Source organism: Cannabis sativa, chromosome 1 (genome assembly GCF_029168945.1).
Source record: "Cannabis sativa cultivar Pink pepper isolate KNU-18-1 chromosome 1, ASM2916894v1, whole genome shotgun sequence".
Lineage (NCBI taxonomy): Eukaryota > Viridiplantae > Streptophyta > Magnoliopsida > Rosales > Cannabaceae > Cannabis > Cannabis sativa.
In genome coordinates this window covers 11,840,272-11,858,740 of record NC_083601.1, presented here as the reverse complement: position 1 = coordinate 11,858,740, position 18,469 = coordinate 11,840,272, and the positions used below count along the sequence as shown (strand labels likewise).

At 34.7% G+C, this 18,469-nt stretch overlaps 1 protein-coding gene across 2 annotated transcripts; it reads left to right on the top strand.

Annotated features, from left to right (window-relative positions):
• The first annotated feature begins 773 nt into the window (after nucleotides 1-773).
• Nucleotides 774-4,885, top strand: LOC115703811 (uncharacterized). Of its 2 annotated transcripts, XM_061104011.1 has the most exons (13): nucleotides 776-1,003; nucleotides 1,163-1,327; nucleotides 1,910-2,002; nucleotides 2,080-2,214; nucleotides 2,324-2,392; nucleotides 2,467-2,563; nucleotides 2,661-2,763; nucleotides 3,117-3,327; nucleotides 3,515-3,628; nucleotides 3,729-3,860; nucleotides 4,164-4,244; nucleotides 4,335-4,451; nucleotides 4,622-4,885. In XM_061104011.1, the coding sequence occupies exons 1-13, from the start codon at nucleotides 854-856 to the stop codon at nucleotides 4,706-4,708; spliced, it is 1,554 nt and encodes a 517-aa protein (XP_060959994.1). In that variant the 5' UTR covers nucleotides 776-853; the 3' UTR covers nucleotides 4,709-4,885. The 2 variants fall into 2 exon arrangements, with proteins under 2 accessions (XP_060960000.1, XP_060959994.1); XM_061104017.1 differs by lacking the exon at nucleotides 4,622-4,885 and having other exon boundaries at nucleotides 774-1,003; nucleotides 4,187-4,244; nucleotides 4,335-4,455.
• Nucleotides 4,886-18,469: the final 13,584 nt, after the last annotated feature.

The following is an 18,469-nucleotide window of genomic DNA, read 5'->3' as shown; positions in this document are numbered from 1 at the left end:
AGTGTAATTTCTGATTGTAAGATGATGTTAAATGACTTGAGAGATATTTATGTCAATTTCATTAGACGTTCTGCAAATAGTGTTGCTCACTTCTTAGCTCGAATATCCTATTTAGTTGCTGATCGTGTTATCAGGAGTAGTGATGTTACTCCGGATTTTAATCATGTAATCACTATGGATTGCAATTAATAAAGATGATGAAAATTTTCAAAAAAAAAATTCCATCCTTTAAATGACTAGTTTGCCCCTCATAAAACCCTAAAACCTAGAATCAAACCTAGGAGATATTTCAGTCATTTCTAACTTCTCTGAATGAACTAGCAACTCGACTTTCTAAACTAGTCCGATATAATTTCAATATAATTCAACTTAATTTACGTGACATTTCTGACCACTCCATCGAGTTTCTAAGACCGCCGAACTCAAAAATATTTTATTTCAAAAGTGATATTTAACATATCCACATAATCCGATAAAATTTTCGTAATTAATAAATTTCACTTTATTTATTCATTTATTAAATTATACTAATTATCACACAATTAACTTAAGTAAGATTATAATCTTACTCTAATATTAAATATTATAATATTTTTTGAGGATATTACAAGTAATATACCATACAAAATATTGTACAACAAAACTTAAATAGCAACACCTCACAAAAATAACTGTAATATAAGTATTATAATTTAGAGTCAATTACTATAATTTGCCATTATTATTTAAGAAATAATCTAAAATAACTAACAAATGAGAAAAGTGATTCTTTAAAAAAAAAAAAAAAAGAAAGGAAAAATAGAAGGAAAACCGAGTCCCGAGCAGCTGACTTCTGAAACTATTTCTGTCTGTAATGGTTAGTAGAAATAAAATCTTCAAAAGGAAAAAGAAGATGATTAGCACTATGAGTCGGTCTCGCTTAGATGCGATGATTTCCATGTTCGTTTCGGTGCATCCACACGAGACCTCTGCTCTGCTCCATTCATCTTCCTGTTTCTTCTTCGTAAGCTCCAATCTCATTTTCAATCTTCTATTAATTTCAATTCTAAATTTTCTTGATTTGAACGGAAAACTCAGAATCTAAGAGCACAATTTTCTCTCAAATTCTAATTGTATAATATGTATATATGTACATATGTATGTATGCATTTGAACCCCGCAGATTTTAAGCGCCTATTTCGTGGTTCTTCCTTTGCGCGATGAGGGTGCTATCTCCTTAGGTTTATCGAATCTTCCTGGTCTATTTTTGGGATCTTTAGCTCTCACTTTGGTCGCCGCCCCTGTTTCAACTCTCGTTTTCTCATTGCCTAATCTTTCTAAAGCTAAGGTACTTCCTTTTTGTCTGGTTTTGTATTTTTTTCCCCTAATTCAAGAGGTAGTAGATGATTCGTAGCGAAACAAAGGTGTTTGTCAATGTAATGACGTGTTTTGGAGTTTGGTTGTGTGATCCCTGTGGAAGAACAAACAAAAGAAAAGAAAAGGTTTCAATTATTGGATACATTACGATAATGCTGTCAGTAAAGAGCTGAAGTTGTTAGTTTCATCACTTGAGTAACATATAAAACATATTTCTACTTTGGTTAGAATTAGTTTGGATCACCTTAACTGAGGAATAAATGAATAAATAAATAAATAAGTGAGGGACTCACCAAAATTCGTAATGCATGAATGAGTAGATCACCTTTACGGTTGGTAAACATTGTCTAAGTGATGAGAATGGTCTTCGCAGCTAATATATAATATATTATATATATATATATATTGAAAAGTTTTCTCCTTTGTTCCAATATCAAGGTAGTACTTTTGATTTGAGTAGCCAGTTCTTACCAGTTATCTCAACAGTTTACTCTGTCTCTCTCTCATTTATTTTTTCATATCTTCCCGTAATAAATTCTTCTTGAAATTTCAGGCTTTGGTTTTGATACACAGGTTTTTCAGTGTATCACTTGTTTTATTTTTCTTTCTATGGCATTCCTCACCAGCTGCTTCATCAACGTCAAAGGTAGGAATAGTTTCTAAATTTAGCTTATTTTGTATATTATTTTCTGCTGAATCTCTTGTTTTCTCGCATCCATCTAGAGTGCTGTCGGTACCCCTGCTAGTTCAGCAAAAGATCAAACGGTTGAATCCAATGTTGATAATCCTGCATATTCAGTTGGGTGGGGCGATCATGGATTGTTTTATGTCTCTGTCAGAATTGGATTGTTTCTTTGGGTATGTAGATATTGAATTTAGTTATATATATATATATTATATATATTATGTGCTTGGTTACTATCAGGATTAGAGTTATCCTAAGTTGTTTTTTTACCCTTAATTGAAGGTTGCTTTACTCAATCTAATCACAATTTCTTCAACTTGGGCTAGAGTGATTGATGTCATGGACAGTGAGGTTTGTGTGCTATCATACCATTATTAATTTGATTTACAGACTTCTGGTGTACACTTAACATGTTCTGTATTCAGTCAGGTTCAAGATTGTTTGGGTTTATTGGTGCTGGAGCCACACTTGGCCAGCTTTTTGGGTCATTGTTTGCCACAGGAATGGCTTGGTTGGGGCCCTGTATGTTTGTTAGCTCAGTCTTTGACAATATAAACCTATATTCTTACTCCTCCTTCTCTTTGACATTGGTTTTCAACCGTAAATTAATCTGTTGCAGTCCTCCTATTATTCGCTGCTTTGCTGATGGAATTTGCGGCACAATCAGCAAAAGGGATAAACTTTGATATTTCCCAACTCCCTGAAGAATTAGCTCCTATCAGGTAAGCTATATTCTTTAGCTTACATGAATGCACAAATAGTGGTCATCACTGTACATTTGAAAATGGAAGTTGTGATAGGAAAAACTAAATATAAATTTATAAAATATAGAATTAAAAATCATACGAGTTATGATAGCAAAAAAAAATCATATGAGTTAAATTTTAAAGAAGGGGTCCTACACGGCTACACCTATGATGCGGTGCAAATCCAGTTGGTAGAAAGTAAACATGCTATTAGGATCTAAAACTGAAATAATTCTTTCTTGAAGGAGGTTTCAATCACAGAAGAGAAGATAGGGTGGAGTTTTTTCTTGACTTTTTTATTTATATATTTTAATTTTCTGTTTTGCCAGTGAAACAACTTCTGATATGCAGAAAGAGGCTGATGAGCGCACAATTCAATCTTCAAATATTTCTTCTCCAGAACCATCTACTTTGGCAGGGAAGCCTCATTTATGGACCATCTTAGATGGACTTAGGCTCATAATGTCATCAACCTACTTAATGTCTGTGTCTTTATTCTTGTGGCTGGGTGCCGTTGTATCTTCCTTTTTCTACTTTCAGGTAAGAAAACTCAAGGATGATGATAAACTCACTAGAAAGTAGCATAATAAGTTGTTTGAGCTTCATCCACTTAACTTCACCTATAAATGTTATCTCATTGTCCTTTCTGTTTTCCTTTCTCTCACTTGTCTACTATTTACATTAAGAATTTTAAAAAATGCTCTTCTTTATTTTTGGTTTGATGCAGAAAGTGAGTGTAATTGCAACAACAGTTTCTAGCTCTCTTGAAAGAAGAAAATTGTTTGCTCAGATAAATAGCTTTATTGCTATCTTTATTCTTACGGGACAACTTACCATGACTGTACGTACTTATGAGCTTGTGTAACATGTTGTATCTCAATCAAGTTTTGTGCAGCAAAGGAAATTACAAGTATTTTCTTTTCAACATACCAAAATTGCAGGGACACATTCTGACTGTTGCTGGGGTTACTATAGCTATATGTTCTGCTCCATTTGTTGCCTTATTAAACATGGTTGCTCTTGCTGTTTGGCCAACCTGGGTTGCTATTGCTGTTTCTGAGACCCTGCGTAAGGTTTGTCTAATTTAAATTATGCTTTAACAGATTCAAATTAATTTTCCTATCACAATTTCTCTAGTTTAGCACTTACCCTTTTCTGGGGTTGAAAGTTAAATGTTGTAACTGGTGACGTTTGCATGCAAAGAAACTAATTTAATTACACAAGTTATACCAAAAGTATACATGCTACCATTTACATACATGTATATGTTATACTTGGGGAGAAAGATTACCAAAAATCAAGACTCAAATGTGATGAACGCCAAAATAAAATAAAATAATTTGGTACTTATACATGGCTTCTCAACTACGGCATAGGTTGTTACTTACGTTGTGACCAGGCCAGGAAGAGAACTTCTGTTTACTGTCGTATCGCGAGATGAGAAATACAAAGCCAAGGTATGCCAATTTTGTTTTGAATCTATTATGATCCGAAAGCTAACTATCATGTATGTTCATTCTTATTGTTTAATTTTATGTTATCTTCAGTTATGCATAGATGTTGTTGTTCAAAGACTTGGAGATGCTACAGCAGCAGGAATGTACAAACTACTATACAGCACTCATAATGGAAGAGCATCAACCGTCTCACTCTATGCCGTGCCTGTACGTGTGAATATTTATTCTTTTTAGATACTGTTTGCATTCTTTATTTGGTAAATCCAAACTGTGAATAGAAAATAAGATCGAAGTATCACCAAATGAGATTTTGATTGTATATGTTTGTTCAACACTGCTATCCTGAACACGAAGCACTTTGGTTGATCTTTCTCCAGATCTGTTTACTGTGGATAGTGACAGCATACCGCTTGGGGCGCCGCCAAACCCAACTTGCCAAGCTCCAGAATGTTCCCACTTCTTGAGGTCTAATACAGTTATTATTCTTTTTTTATTTCACTTCCAAATCAAAGATCAATGATATTTAGCTTTTACGTACCAACTGTAACATTCTTTTTGATCACCTTGTTATGTATTGTAAAGGATCCTTAAAACACATTAATATTATGAGTAATAATAGGTTATTCATATTTCATATATTAGAATGAGATCACTTGAGGCATAGTCCAACAATATGTGAGATTATATTTAGATATATTTGCGGTAAAATTTCTTATTAGTTTGAATATGTTATACATGACTCTACGGCTATTTAATGTAACGATTAATTTGCTTAAAAAGGAAAAAGAAAAAACTAATTAGAATTTTTGCATTTTGCTTTCTGAATTTTGACATGTATTAAATTATATTTTGAATTGATACATATAAATTTTAATGTCAAAAATTTAATTAGCCAAAATAAATTATTAGAGATTATTAAAATAAAAAGGTAAGGAATTAGGATTAGTCACGGAGAGAAGGCTACGGTTGGTGCAAAGAAGTAAACCGATCCAATTTCACTCCATTTTCTTCATGGTCTTTAAATAAAATAAGTATGTAGACCATAGAGTTTGCCACTTTACAAGGGGCCAAGCATGCTTAAATAGTAAGAGCATTGTTATTAGGTACTAGTGGTGTCTAGTACTTTTACGACATGTCGCGTTGTAATTGACTAACGATACTCCTTAAAAACTATTATATTAAATTATATGGGATTTAATACTTAGTTGAACCAATAGCGATATTGACACATAGGAGGGTGTTAAACATCACTGGTGCTCTTTAGCATTTCTCAAATAATAAATATGACTCTCAATCTTCTCCACCTCGCACTTCTAGATCTCCATCCATATATCCCACATTACTTATCTAACTTGTTTCTCTGAGTTGCATTTACATTTACACTCGACTAAGAGCATCTACGAATTGGTGATATTAAACAAGCATAAGTCCTTTTGAATTTTCAGAGTAAATGAAAAAATAAAATACATTAATACTTTGATGGAATTTAAATATTTATTTTCGTCTCCACACCAATTCATTTAAAAGCCCAAAAGTCAGCTCATGTTACAAACTCCAAAGACTAAATTAGTGCTCTTGTTCGTAATTTTAACTATTATTGGTATTCTTCTTTGTGATTTTGTTGTAATAAATTCAACACGTATTTTCAAAAAAAAAAATAAAAAAAATCCAACACGTAAGTATACGTATTGTTTTAACAAGTAATACTCAGGTAAGTGAGATCGTTCCCACGAAGACGGTAGCTAAGTACCAATCAATTGAATTCTTGTTTCTATTTGGTATAATCAATAATAAGGTTGAATAATTAAATAAGTAAAAATTGAAAAGGAGGAAAATAATAATAAAAAATATAATTAATTATGGATGAATATTTAGGAATATAAATCCTGTTAGCTCAGATTCTCAATTGTTAATGTTAATTATTAATTTTCTCTCTTTTGGTGATGACAGATTATCAAATTAACTCTAACCCTTCTCAGATCATTAAGGTCCTAAATCATATATTATCTACTTGCATCTCTGAAGTAAATTAACATATAACTTGCATTAAATTCAGAATCTAAAAATCACATAAGCTATGTAAATACTCCCGTTTTAGATCAAAACTTCTGTTTGTTTTATTAGAGCATTCTTAATATTCACTTCTCAGATTTCATATTAGGATCATAAATCACATTCAAGATAGCCAGTCTAAAATATGTAATTAAAACAAATAAGAACAAATCACACAATATAGAGAAGAAAAACTAATAATCACATTAACTGAATTAAAGAAACATCATCTAACATTCATCATATCCCTAAATTGGGAATTTAGTTCAAAAAGCTCATGTTCATATCCATAAAAATTGAAACAGAAATTAACATAAAGACATGAAAGGGAGAAGAAAGAACTAGTTGGTGATCTTGCTCCGGGTCGCCACAATTACTTCCTTTGCCTCCTTCAGTTTTAGGGTTTAGTTTCTATCTCCCTTGCCTCTAAAACACGCAACCCTTATATAGAAAATAATGCAGATATCTTTGAATGGTGAAATTACAAAACTGCCCAAAAATCTCGTTTTTCGCCCCTGGTCGCGACTACATAAAGCCTAGTCGCGACCATAGAAAAATTGGAAAGTCCATGCTCTCTGCCTGGCCTCCTAGTCGCGACCATGGTCGCGATCGCAACTACTGAAGCAAATTTAACAGCTTCAGCATCTTTCAGTAAAATATGCATAACTTTCACATACGAACTCTAAATGAGTTGATTCAAGATGCGTTGGAAAGAAGAAAAAGAAATCTAAAGCTTCTATGTTTCGACTTTTTCCAAAATCTGATCAGAACATAGTCAAATTTAGGCTTGAAGTTTCAGCTTTATTTTCTTGCAAAATTTTCTCTATTCTATAGATTGTTATTTTTTGAAATTTGATCAATTGATATATTCCAAGTGTGAAACCTGAAACCAAAGAAAACAAGCGTAATTCTATTCCAAATATAATAATAAAGAAGGAAAATAACTATAAAAAGTGACCCAAAACGTAGGCTAAAAATAGCCTAACAAATTCCCCCAAACTAGATTCTTACTCGCCCTCGAGTAAGACTAAGACTAACACTAAAACTCGATTAACTAAGCTATCATATAATCATATTACCGCTGGCTCATGTGAAATTTCCTTCCATTAACTAAACTAGATTTTTAATTCCAAAAACTCTAACAATTAATATGATGCTAACTTTGAAAAACAATGTACAGATACAAATTAACTTCAGTATTGAAATAATGTCATAATTATTTCACTCCATCAAACCAGTCCACAAACCAATAGCCCATATGCTTGCATTCTTACCTCTCTCCACTAATGTTGACAACATTCTTTTCGGAATCAAAAAGACTTTTAAGGTAAGAATTTATGGCTTAGATATTCAGAAAATGAAAGACATTTTTGGCTAAAGATATCATAAGCACAATAGAACCCACAAACTTTTCACCAATTGAATTCTCCTGAAGTGTTCCCACAACTAACAATAATTGAGATTTTTTAACAATTTCCAGACATCACTTATTTTTCACTTTTAACTTTTGATCTCTCGGTTGATTTTTTTTTTTCTTCATTCTTTTTTTTTTCGAGAGAAATTACTCTTCTAAAATTTACAAGTGATGCCAGGTTAAACTTTTCGTTTCAAACCTTTCTCAATCACGTAGTTTTTTTTTATTTTCTTCAACACTTTCGCTCACACTATTCTTCATTCCCCCAAACTTATTGTCAAGCTTATGGTATCATTCAAAATACAATGAGGACAAAAAGCAGTGGGGATACATCTTTTAGTTCAATGGGTGAAGAAACGAAACTGGTTTAGGCTCAAAAGGGTTAACTAAGGATATTCATTTTATGGTAGGCTTGAAAGGCTCAAACTATCCAAACAAACTGCCTAAATCATGTTCCTAGTAAATGCTGTCAAGGATTTCGCCTCAAGAGAATAAGACATGCAAGTTCTAAGCTATTCAATCAATCTTTCCACAAACCATAGTAAAACATGGTATAACATATTTCACAGGTTGTCAAATTGCATTCATACACAGGCTTGACAAGCATCCAAACTAATCCAAAGAGTTAAAAGAATTAAGCACACAGTTTTAAAATTTCAGGACATTTAACAAATAACAACAACAACAAAATTGATCTCAGCTTAATTAACAACACACTAAACCACGACAACTAAAAAACTAGACTAAACAACTAAACAATCAAACAAATAACAAAATTTAAAATTAAGCCCCTCCCCCAAACTAATTTTTCACATTGTTCCCAATGTGAAACAAAAACTTAAAGAGAAGAAACCTTACCTTAGGTCCATGTCACATCAACAAGCGGTTGACACCCATAATAAGCATCATGCAAGACAACTTGAAAGCTGTTTTTGAAGATGCCCTTAAGCTTGACATGTAATGAGTTTGAACCAGAAACCGCACCAACAACAAAAGACTTTGGATGATGAGCTTGGGGAGAAACTGTTGATAACTCGTAGAGAATACAACATGGAGAATGTGGTATTAACGGAAAATAAGGATCCATTGGTGGTTCATAATATCGTTGTGTTGACAACCTCAATTCAACAACTACAAGTGATTTTTCTGCCACCAATGGCACTTCTTTCTTGCTTTTCTCAAATAACCTCTCAATTGGTTGTTCAGTTTTCTCATGACCATCCACATCCTTGATCGTGATTTGATCTTCAATAATTTCATCATTGAGGATGGATGTTTCTTCATTCACCAAATTGAGATCATCATTTGTTGAGCAAGCATCCAATGTATCCAAATTTTCAACCACTTCAAAGAATTCATTCTCTTCAATTCTAGGCTCAGTCTCTTCTATGTATTCATCTAATGGTGCTTCTACTATATTCAAACAACTCTCATAAGTTTCGTTATTTGAGTTATTATCCTTAAAACTCTCCGAATCATGCGCCATTAAATTATCACATAGAGATCTTACCATGTCTGTCAAGTGGTTAATTTCTTCTGGAAGTGATAGTATATTCTTCTCTTCTTCAATTGGTTGGGGTGAGTTTGGACAATAAGGAGGGTATTGGTGACTCCAACCTTGAAGTGATGGATCCCAATGCCAATCGTAATCGAAATCTACCATATCATTCAACAAATTTATTGCTTCATGGCCTCTCCTTAACAAAGGCTCTCCAGTAACCTCTGCTCCAAAATCCACCCAACTTTTTGTTTCATCATCAAGTCCATTATAGAAGAACAGAGTAAAACACCCATTAAAGAAATTAGGATAGCATCTCTCCCCGAGCTCCTTAAATCTCCCCCAAGCAGAGTAGAATAGCTCATCGAGTTGTTGGACAAAATTCACAAGGTATAACATTAAGATTTACCTTGCAGGTCAACTATATTGATATTAACTAAAACAGTCCCCGGCAACGGCGCCAAAAACTTATTGTGATAAATCCAACACGCAAGTATACGTATCGTTTTAACAAGTAATACTCAGGTAAGTGAGATCGTTCCCACGAGGACTGTAGCTAAGTACCAATCAATTGAATTCTTGTTTCTATTTGGTATAATCAATAATAAGGTTGAATAATTAAATAAGTAAAAATTGAAAACCAGGAAAATAATAATAAAAAATATAATTAATTATGGATGAATATTTAGGAATATGAATCCTGTTAGTTCAGATTCACAATTGTTAATGTTAATTATTAATCATCTCCCTTTTGGTGATGACATATTATCAAATTAACCCTAACTCTTCTCAGATCATTAAGGTCCTAAATCATATATTATCTACTTGCATCTCTGAAGTAAATTAACATATAACTTGCATTAAATTCAGAATCTAAAAATCACATAAGCTATGTAAATACTCTCGTTTTACATCAAAACTTATGTTTGTCCTATTAGAGCATTCCTAATATTCACTTCTCAGATTTCATATTAGGATCATAAATCACATTTAAGATGGCCAGTCTAAAATATGTAATTAAAACAAATAAGAACAAATCACACAATATAGGGAAGAAAAACTAATAATCACATTAATTGAATTAAAGAAACATCATCTAACATTCATCATATCCCTAAATTGGGAATTTAGTTTAAAAAGCTCATGTTCACATCCATAAAAATTGAAACAGAAATTAACATAAAGACATGAAAGGGAGAAGAAAGAACTAGTTGGTGATCTTGCTCCGGATCGCCACAATTACTTCCTTTGCCTCCTTCTTCAGTTTTAGGGTTTAGTTTCTGCCTCCCTTGCCTCTAAAACACGCAACCCTTATATAGAAAATAATGCAGATATCTTTAAATGGTGAAATTACAAAACTGCCCAAAAATCTCGTCTTTCGCCCCTGGTCGCGACTACATAAAGCCTAGTCGCGACCATAGGAAAATTAGAAAGTCCATGCTCTCTGCCTGGCCTCCTAGTCGCGACCATGAAAAAGGGTCGCGACCATGGAAAATGGTGGTCACGACTACTGAAGCAAATTTGACAACTTCAGCATTTTTCAGTAAAATATGCATAACTTTCACATACAAACTCCAAATGAGTTGATTCAAAATGCGTTGGAAAGAAGAAAAAGAAATATAAAGCTTCTATGTTTTGACTTTTTCCAAAATATGATCAGAATATAGTCAAATATAGGCTTGAAGTTTCAGTTTTATTTCCTTGCAAAATTTTCTCTATTCTATAGATTGTTGTTTTCTGAAATTTGATCAATTGATATATTCAAAGTGTGAAACCTTAAACCAAAGAAAACAAGCGTAATTCTATTCTAAATATAATAATAAAGAAGGAAAACAACTATAAAAAGTGACCCAAAACGTAGGCTAAAAATAACCTAACAGATTTTTAATTTTTTTTTTTTGGGGAATTTTATAAGAAATTTGTCTGCTTTTGTGTGATTGTTCATGGAGGAAAAACAATGGGTCCTATCCTTCCACAGAGGGGTATTCGGCAAGGTGATCCTCTTTCACCTTACATTTTCATCTTATGTGTGGAAGGTTTTTCAGCATTGATTAGGAAGTATGAACTGAGGGGGTTGCTTCATGGGTGTAAAGTTGCAAATGGCGCTCCTAGAGTGTCACATATGTTGTTCGCAGATGATAGTTATCTCTATTGTAAAGCCACAATGGAGGAAGCATCTAAAGTTCGAGAACTACTCACTCTATTTGAGCAAGCTTCGGGTCAACAAGCAAACTTTGGCAAATCTTCTATATTTTATAGCACCAATACCAGTTTGTCTGTACGAAACAGTATTTGTTCTTTTCTCCAAATGGTGGTTGCTGATGAGAATAGTATGTATCTTGGTTTGCCAAGCACAATGGGAAGGAATAAGAATGCGGTTTTGGGATACTTGAAGGAAAGAGTCAGGAAAAGAGTTCAAAATTGGGACTCTAAGTTCTTGTCTAAAGCAGGAAAAGAAGTCTTGATAAAAACGGTGGCTCAAGCTCTGCCCAGCTATGCTATGAGCGTGTTCCTGCTACCACTGGATATTAGTCATGATATGGAGCAACACATGGCAAAATTCTAGTGGAAAACATCAAATTCTAAGGAGAAAGGGATTCATTGGATGTCTTGGGAGAAGCTTTGTCAACACAAAAGTGTTGGAGGCTTGAGCTTTCGTAATTTGAGAGATCATAATCTTGCTCTTTTGGGAAAACAAGGGTGGAGACTTCTTACCAATGACAACTCGCTGGTTTCGAGAGTTTTCAAAGCTCGGTATTACACGAATGGATCTTACCTCTCGGCTTCTATTGGTAATAACTCGAGCTTCATTTGGCGAAGCATATTTGAAGCTCAAAATGTGGTGAAGATGGGAGCTCGTTGGCGGATTGGTATTGATAGTCAAGTGGCTGTCAAAGGGGAGCCGTGGCTTTCAATGAAAGAGAACCCTTTTATCACTTCCACGCATCCAGTTTTAGACTCGGCTGTGGTTGGTAATTTGATGGAGATTGGAACAGGAAGGTGGGATATGGAGCTACTCCAGGATGTGTTCAACAGCCGAGATGTTGCAGCTGTTGCTGCTGTCTCGATCCTGCAACATACAACAGCTGATAGTTTTGTATGGCACCATGAGTTAAGTGGTGTATACTCAGTGAAAAGTGCATTTAATTTGCTTCAAAAAGCAAAAGGAGCATGGAATACTGTTGAAGCTTCGAAGTTTTGGAATGAACTTTGGAGATTAAAAATACCTCCCAAGGTTAAGAACTTGATTTGGAGAGGGGAACCAATTGTCTTCCAACAAAAGTCCAATTGATTACTAAAAGGGTGGATGTTAATAGCCTATGTCCTGTTTGTGGTTTGCATAATGAAACAACCATGCATGTGCTTGCTTATTGTCCTATTGCAGCTCAATGTTGGGAGAAGGCTGCTATTAGCACGCCAACACAGTAGGAAACCAGTTTCTTGGACTGGTGTGTCTCGGTTTTCAGCAATGCCAGCACAGAAAGTTGCAGAATGTTTTGTATCTTATGTTGGGCAATTTGGGGAACAAGAAATGACAAAGTGTGGAAGAACAAAGATTGCCTCTTTTATTTTTGCATTCGCTGTTTGTTATCTTGAGCAATGGAATCACAAGCTCCTTACTTGGAGACATCACAGACTGGTTTACTGGCCGGGGATGGGAATGACCGATGGTGCGCACCTAATGCTAATGAAATCAAGGTAAACGTGGATGCATCAATATTTGGGAGTAGCCAAGACTATGGCTATGGAATGGTGGCTAGAGACGAACATGGTTTTATGTTGGAAGCTACTTCTCGGCTTTGTCATGGGAATATTCATCCGGAGTTAGCTGAGGCAATTGGAGTTCGTGAGGCTCTAAGCTGGATTAAAAATAAACATTGGCCGCAGGTGACTTTAGAGACTGATTGTTTGGTGGTGGTACAAGCTATTCGTAATCCAACTCATATGACATCTTTCTTTAGTGATGTAATTAAAGAGTGTCAAAATTTGCTTGTGAATTAAAGTGGTGTTACTATTTCTTTTGTAAAACGGTCAGCAAACTTAGTAGCTCATGCGATTGCTAAAGCTGCTATTTCTTACCCTGATCGTGTTTTTAGTATGGGGGATGTCCCAACTGAACTACTTCCTTATTTGGTTGCTGAATTTGAAGTTTAATAAAAGTTTGATTACTTTCTTAAAAAAAAAATGAAGTTGAGAGTGATATTAAAATTATTATAAATTATGTTCGGAGCTTTTTTAAGGATGTCTCTTAGTGGAGACAATTTAATAAGATATTCATTAAGGTAGAAAACGAAATTATTTGGTTGAAATTTTTTTTTCCAGACCAACACATTGTTGGACTTTCATCAACAAATTGGTCATTACATTAAATTAAAATAATATATAATCAAATTTGTAAGAGATATTATTAAGGAGCAATATAATTTTTTTATTGTGTATAAATGTTCAGTTTTGAAAAGAAAATAGTAACAATGTTGGATTAAAAATCCTTTGTGGGCACATATGTATAATGTATATGCTATTATAAAGTGTGATACAAAATTAAGTGACCAATTATGTTATGGGTATCAAAAGGGTATTAAAGTGTCATGGAATTAATGTGTAGATACCATAAGTTAATTTATAATTTGTTGAGGGGCCAAATTATAAATACCCAAGAGTTATTCTAAGATGACTCTATAAATAGGTAGTGGTCCCCAAGAAACACGAGGGTTCTGTATTCTCTCCTTCCCCATCAGAGAAAATACTCTAGAAAATAGTGTATTCTTGGAAGATCAAAACCTTCTCTGCAATCTCCAACAATGGCTTCAGCCATTATTGAATCATATTATATATATAATCATATAATATGTTTATTTTTCAAATAGTCGTACTGTTTACGATTGAATGGTTAATCTTTTGATTATATATATATATTGTTTTGAGAATTTGGGTATGTATTTCTGGCTTCAGATAAAAGATTTTATATATATATATGTAGTACAGTTTTTCTTTTTCCTGTATAATGGATGCATCGGTTTTTTATGATTGACTGCATATATATAGTTTTATTAAAGTTATATAATATGTTTTAGTACACATTAATATATATATATATATTACAGTATAATTTGGTAAATATATATTTTGGTGCAAACAATTTAATTCAAATTTTAGTGTTGGTTTAGGACTAATATTTTGAATAAATTAATTAAAACAATACGTCGCCAAAGTGACCTCTTTTGTGTAGATTAATTTATTTAAATATTAGGATGGTTGTGTGTTTGTAATTGATGCTTATATTGACTAACCCAAAGGTAAGTGAATATTTTGCTAGATTTCAAACATACCTGTGGCGATAAATGTGTGACAATTATAAGGTATTTTGTGTGAGCAATACGTTAATCCAAAGATTGACCTATTGTTTGGCACAGTTTTATTGTCAATGTTTGATTGCTACACCAAGAATACCGCTTACAGTTAATATTACTGTCCAAAGACTTGATATTAATGTGTGTTTGGTATCTTGAGATGGGATTAACCAATTTTTGAATGTATTGTTTTGTTATGCATATTAATGTGAGCTTGTTTTATTTGTTCTATATTCAGCTAGTTCATCTTCTGCTGCCTCAATATCTGCTAACATTAATTCTATTCCTATGCTTAATGGGACCAATTTCAAGGATTGGAAAAGGAACCTACTTATAGTTCTGGGATGTATGGATTTGGACCATGCACTAAGGAATGAACAACCTGCACCTCTCACTAAGGAAAGTTCCCATGATGATAAAAGGGAATTTGAGAGGTGGGATCGTTCAAATCGCATGAGTCTAATGATTATGAAACACAGCATTCCAGAAGCCTTTTAGGGCACAGAATCCGAAGGGGTTACTATGGCTAAGAATTTCCTTGAACAAATTGAGGAACGTTTTGCTAAAAACGATAAGGTTGAAATGACAACACTTCTTGGTTCTTTAATGAACATGAAGTATAAGGGTCAAGGAAATGTAAGGGAGTACATTATGGAAATGCATCATATTGTCTCAAGATTAAGGACACTTAAGATTGAGCTTTCAGATGATGTACTTGTACTCATGGTTTTGTTAACGCTTCCTCCACAGTTTAACCAATTTAAAATTAGTTACAACTGTCAAAAGGAGAAATGGACTCTCAACGAGCTCATTTCTCATTGTGTGCAAGAGGAAGAAAGGTTGAAAAAGGACAAAACCGAAAGTGCTCATTTGGCAACTACCCCTAAGGATAAGGGCAAGAAAAGAAAATTTGAGAATGAAGCTGCTAAGGGTCCAGTTCAAATGAAACAACAACAAGATTCTCAGGGTTGTTTCTTTTGTAACCAACCTGGACATGTGAAGAAAGATTGTGCCAAATATCACGCATGGCGTGTAAAGAAAGGTATTAATCTTACTTTGGTCTTGTAATGACCGCTTTAGTAATGTGGATTAGAAAAGGCAATTAGCACTAATTTTTATTATTTTATTATTTTATTATTATTTGTGAATTAATTTTGAATGTGGACCCCAATATTTAGAAATAAATATTAGAGTTATAATTTCTCAATTCTGGAGATTTTATTAAACTCTAGGGGTATTATTTAGCTTATATGTGAAATATGTTAATTTTGTAATTTTTGCTCGGCGACAACGGAAAATGCGATGGATGGCTAGATTGATCACATGGGTAAGTTTAGAACCTTATTTCATAGTGGGAAATATTTTAGAGAAAATATTTTATCGGGATTGAGCGGGGTTATGGAATTGACCATTTTGCCCCTAGTTTCAAAGAAATACCCTAGTTTAAGTCTAAGGGCTTTTTAGTCTTTTGTTAATGGTGGATTAGGTGGCTGCCATGGGTGTGTGACACCTAGCACATTTGTTTTCAGCATGATTTAATTAAAACCTTTTGAGAAATTAAGAGAAAAAGAAGGAAAAAATTGGAAATTGGATTATCTCTTGAATTCTCTCTCTCTTGCTTTCGGCTGGGGCAACTAAGGACCTAAACCAGAAATTTTTCATCTTGTTTTTCTGGGATTTAGCAAGGAATCAAGGAGAATCAAGCTAAGGTAAACCCTAGAATCCTTGTGTTTGTAAATTTTCAAGTTTATGATAGTTTGAATTAATGAAATTGTGATATGATGGCTGTTAGGTTTAGGTAAGTTTAAGGTCCGAATTTTAGGGTTTAGATGAGTTGATTCTAGGTCCTAGTTACTGGTTTTAATGGTTGTAGATGGTTTTTATGCAATTTTAGGTTTAAAGTTCAAGCTTTGTTCATTAATGGCAACTTGGGTTGTGATGGTTTGTTCTGTGAATTACTGCCTGGAAATCATTGTGTATGCTTTGTATAGGTATACTGGAGAGTTTGGTAAAGATTGGGCTTGATTTGAATCAAGGGGGAGAAATTTTTGGGTTTCTGCAGATGAACCGGAATTCCGGTTCTGGGTGGTCTATACCAACCGGTCGACCGGTTGGTGACCCAGAACCGGGATACCGGTTGGATCCGTTCTGCCTGTTGGGGGTTTTTCCGTAACCCTAGTTTTAGCCAATTTTGGGTTATATAGGGTATTGCCATGAGGTTTATTGATAGGGAAACTTTTAGTTTCGAGTTTTAAGTCCCGAAAAGTGATTTGGCGAGTCACTCATCTGTGTTACCGTTATTGTGATTAGGGCATCCATCTAGCACGTGAATTCCGTTCAGGTCGGCCAGCACACTTGAATTTGGAAAACAGGTAAGAACTGTGTATAATGTATGATGTGATTATCTGAATGTGTGTATATGTGTTTATATATGCATGCTTGAGTTATGTTAAGCACTACCAACACTTGTATAATTAAGTTATAGAGTGTATTGGTACAGTGATTGTTGTTGATTTGAGTACGATACGGTGATACCAACACAAGCATAGGAAAATGCTAAGGTGTGTGGTACATCACTCAGTGTTACTCACTGATCGAGGTAAACCCTACCAACACTCGTACGGCTAGGTACGTTGTGTATGTGGTATAGTGGTCGTACCCTGGTATTGAACGTTCATGCTCATCTGTTAAGCTCTGTAAATAGGTGTATGGGCGCCTATGTACAGGTCGGAAATTATATGGTATGTTATATGCATTTCTTACTGAGTCTGTTGACTCACAGTTTCTGCTTCCATGTGTAGGTAAAGGAAAGGCGAAGGCTGAACAGGAGTGATCCTGAGCTCGGGTGAGATTGTACATGTCAAGCAGCGCGACCTGGAGTGTTCGGTCTCGGGACATCTGGGAGTTGTATTTTGAATGTCGCTGTGCGACCTGTAAATCTGTATATTTTGGAATGTATATTTAAAAAGTAAAGTTTGTAAAGTTTTAAAAATCGGGATCCCGACACTTGTAAATATTTTATTAAATTACAAAGTTTAATGTTTAATGCAAAAGTTTTAATTTGACACGTTTTTCGAGAAATTTCTTTGATTAGCAAAGATCGCACAATTATTGAAAAAGCACTGTAGCGTGCCTTAGCATTAGGGCGTTACAATTTTGGTATCGAGCCGCTGTGTTTGTCTACCGAAGCTTGCTATGACATGTACAATCTTCATCAGAGAAAGCTCGGTTCACGGTTCAGTAAGCCCGTACTTGTTTAGTATTTTAAATAAGTGTGATGTAAAAGCATGTTAGGAAGCATATTAGATTTAAATTAAATATATTTCTTTAAAAAAAAAAGAAAAGAAAGTGCGTTGCCTTTTTGCTATTAAGAGCGGTGTTAGTTTTGATCGCCGTCTAACCTGCCTACCTTATGGATTCGCAGGCTAAGTCCTATTAAATGGACGCCCCGCGAAATACAAGAAGCCAGGGTGGCATGGTTGAGGCCGGAGGCGGTCAGGGGAATCCTCAAAATCCCCGTGGTCGCGGCCGTGGCCGTGGTAGAGCTCAGGGTGGTCGCCCTGTAAATCCACCTCAAGCTCCTCCTGATTGGGAGCAAAGATTTGCTGAAATGCAAGAGAGAATTCGTCAGCAAGACGAAGAGATTCAGAGGCTGAGGCAGCAGGGTCCTCCTGCCGTGCCTCCTCAAGAAGTTCAGGCCGTTGCAGTTCCAGCGGTGCCAGCAGAACAACCTGTTGTTGGCAACCGTATGGAACCGTTGTATGAAAGATTTCGAAAGCAGGCACCCCCAGTGTTTCTGGGAGGCCCTGATGTGATGAAGGCCGAGCAATGGCTTTCGATGATTGAGCGTATTCTCAACTTTATGGGAGTGGTTGGAAATGATCGGGTGACCTGCGCCACTTTCCAGTTT

Coding starts and splice junctions, on each gene's coding strand:
- LOC115703811 (XM_061104011.1), top strand. CDS start 854: ATGGTTAGTAGAAATAAAATCTTCAAAAGGAAAAAGAAGATGATTAGC. Junction 1,004..1,162: donor CATCTTCCTGTTTCTTCTTC/GTAAGCTCCAAT, acceptor TGAACCCCGCAG/ATTTTAAGCGCCTATTTCGT. Junction 2,215..2,323: donor GAATTGGATTGTTTCTTTGG/GTATGTAGATAT, acceptor CCTTAATTGAAG/GTTGCTTTACTCAATCTAAT.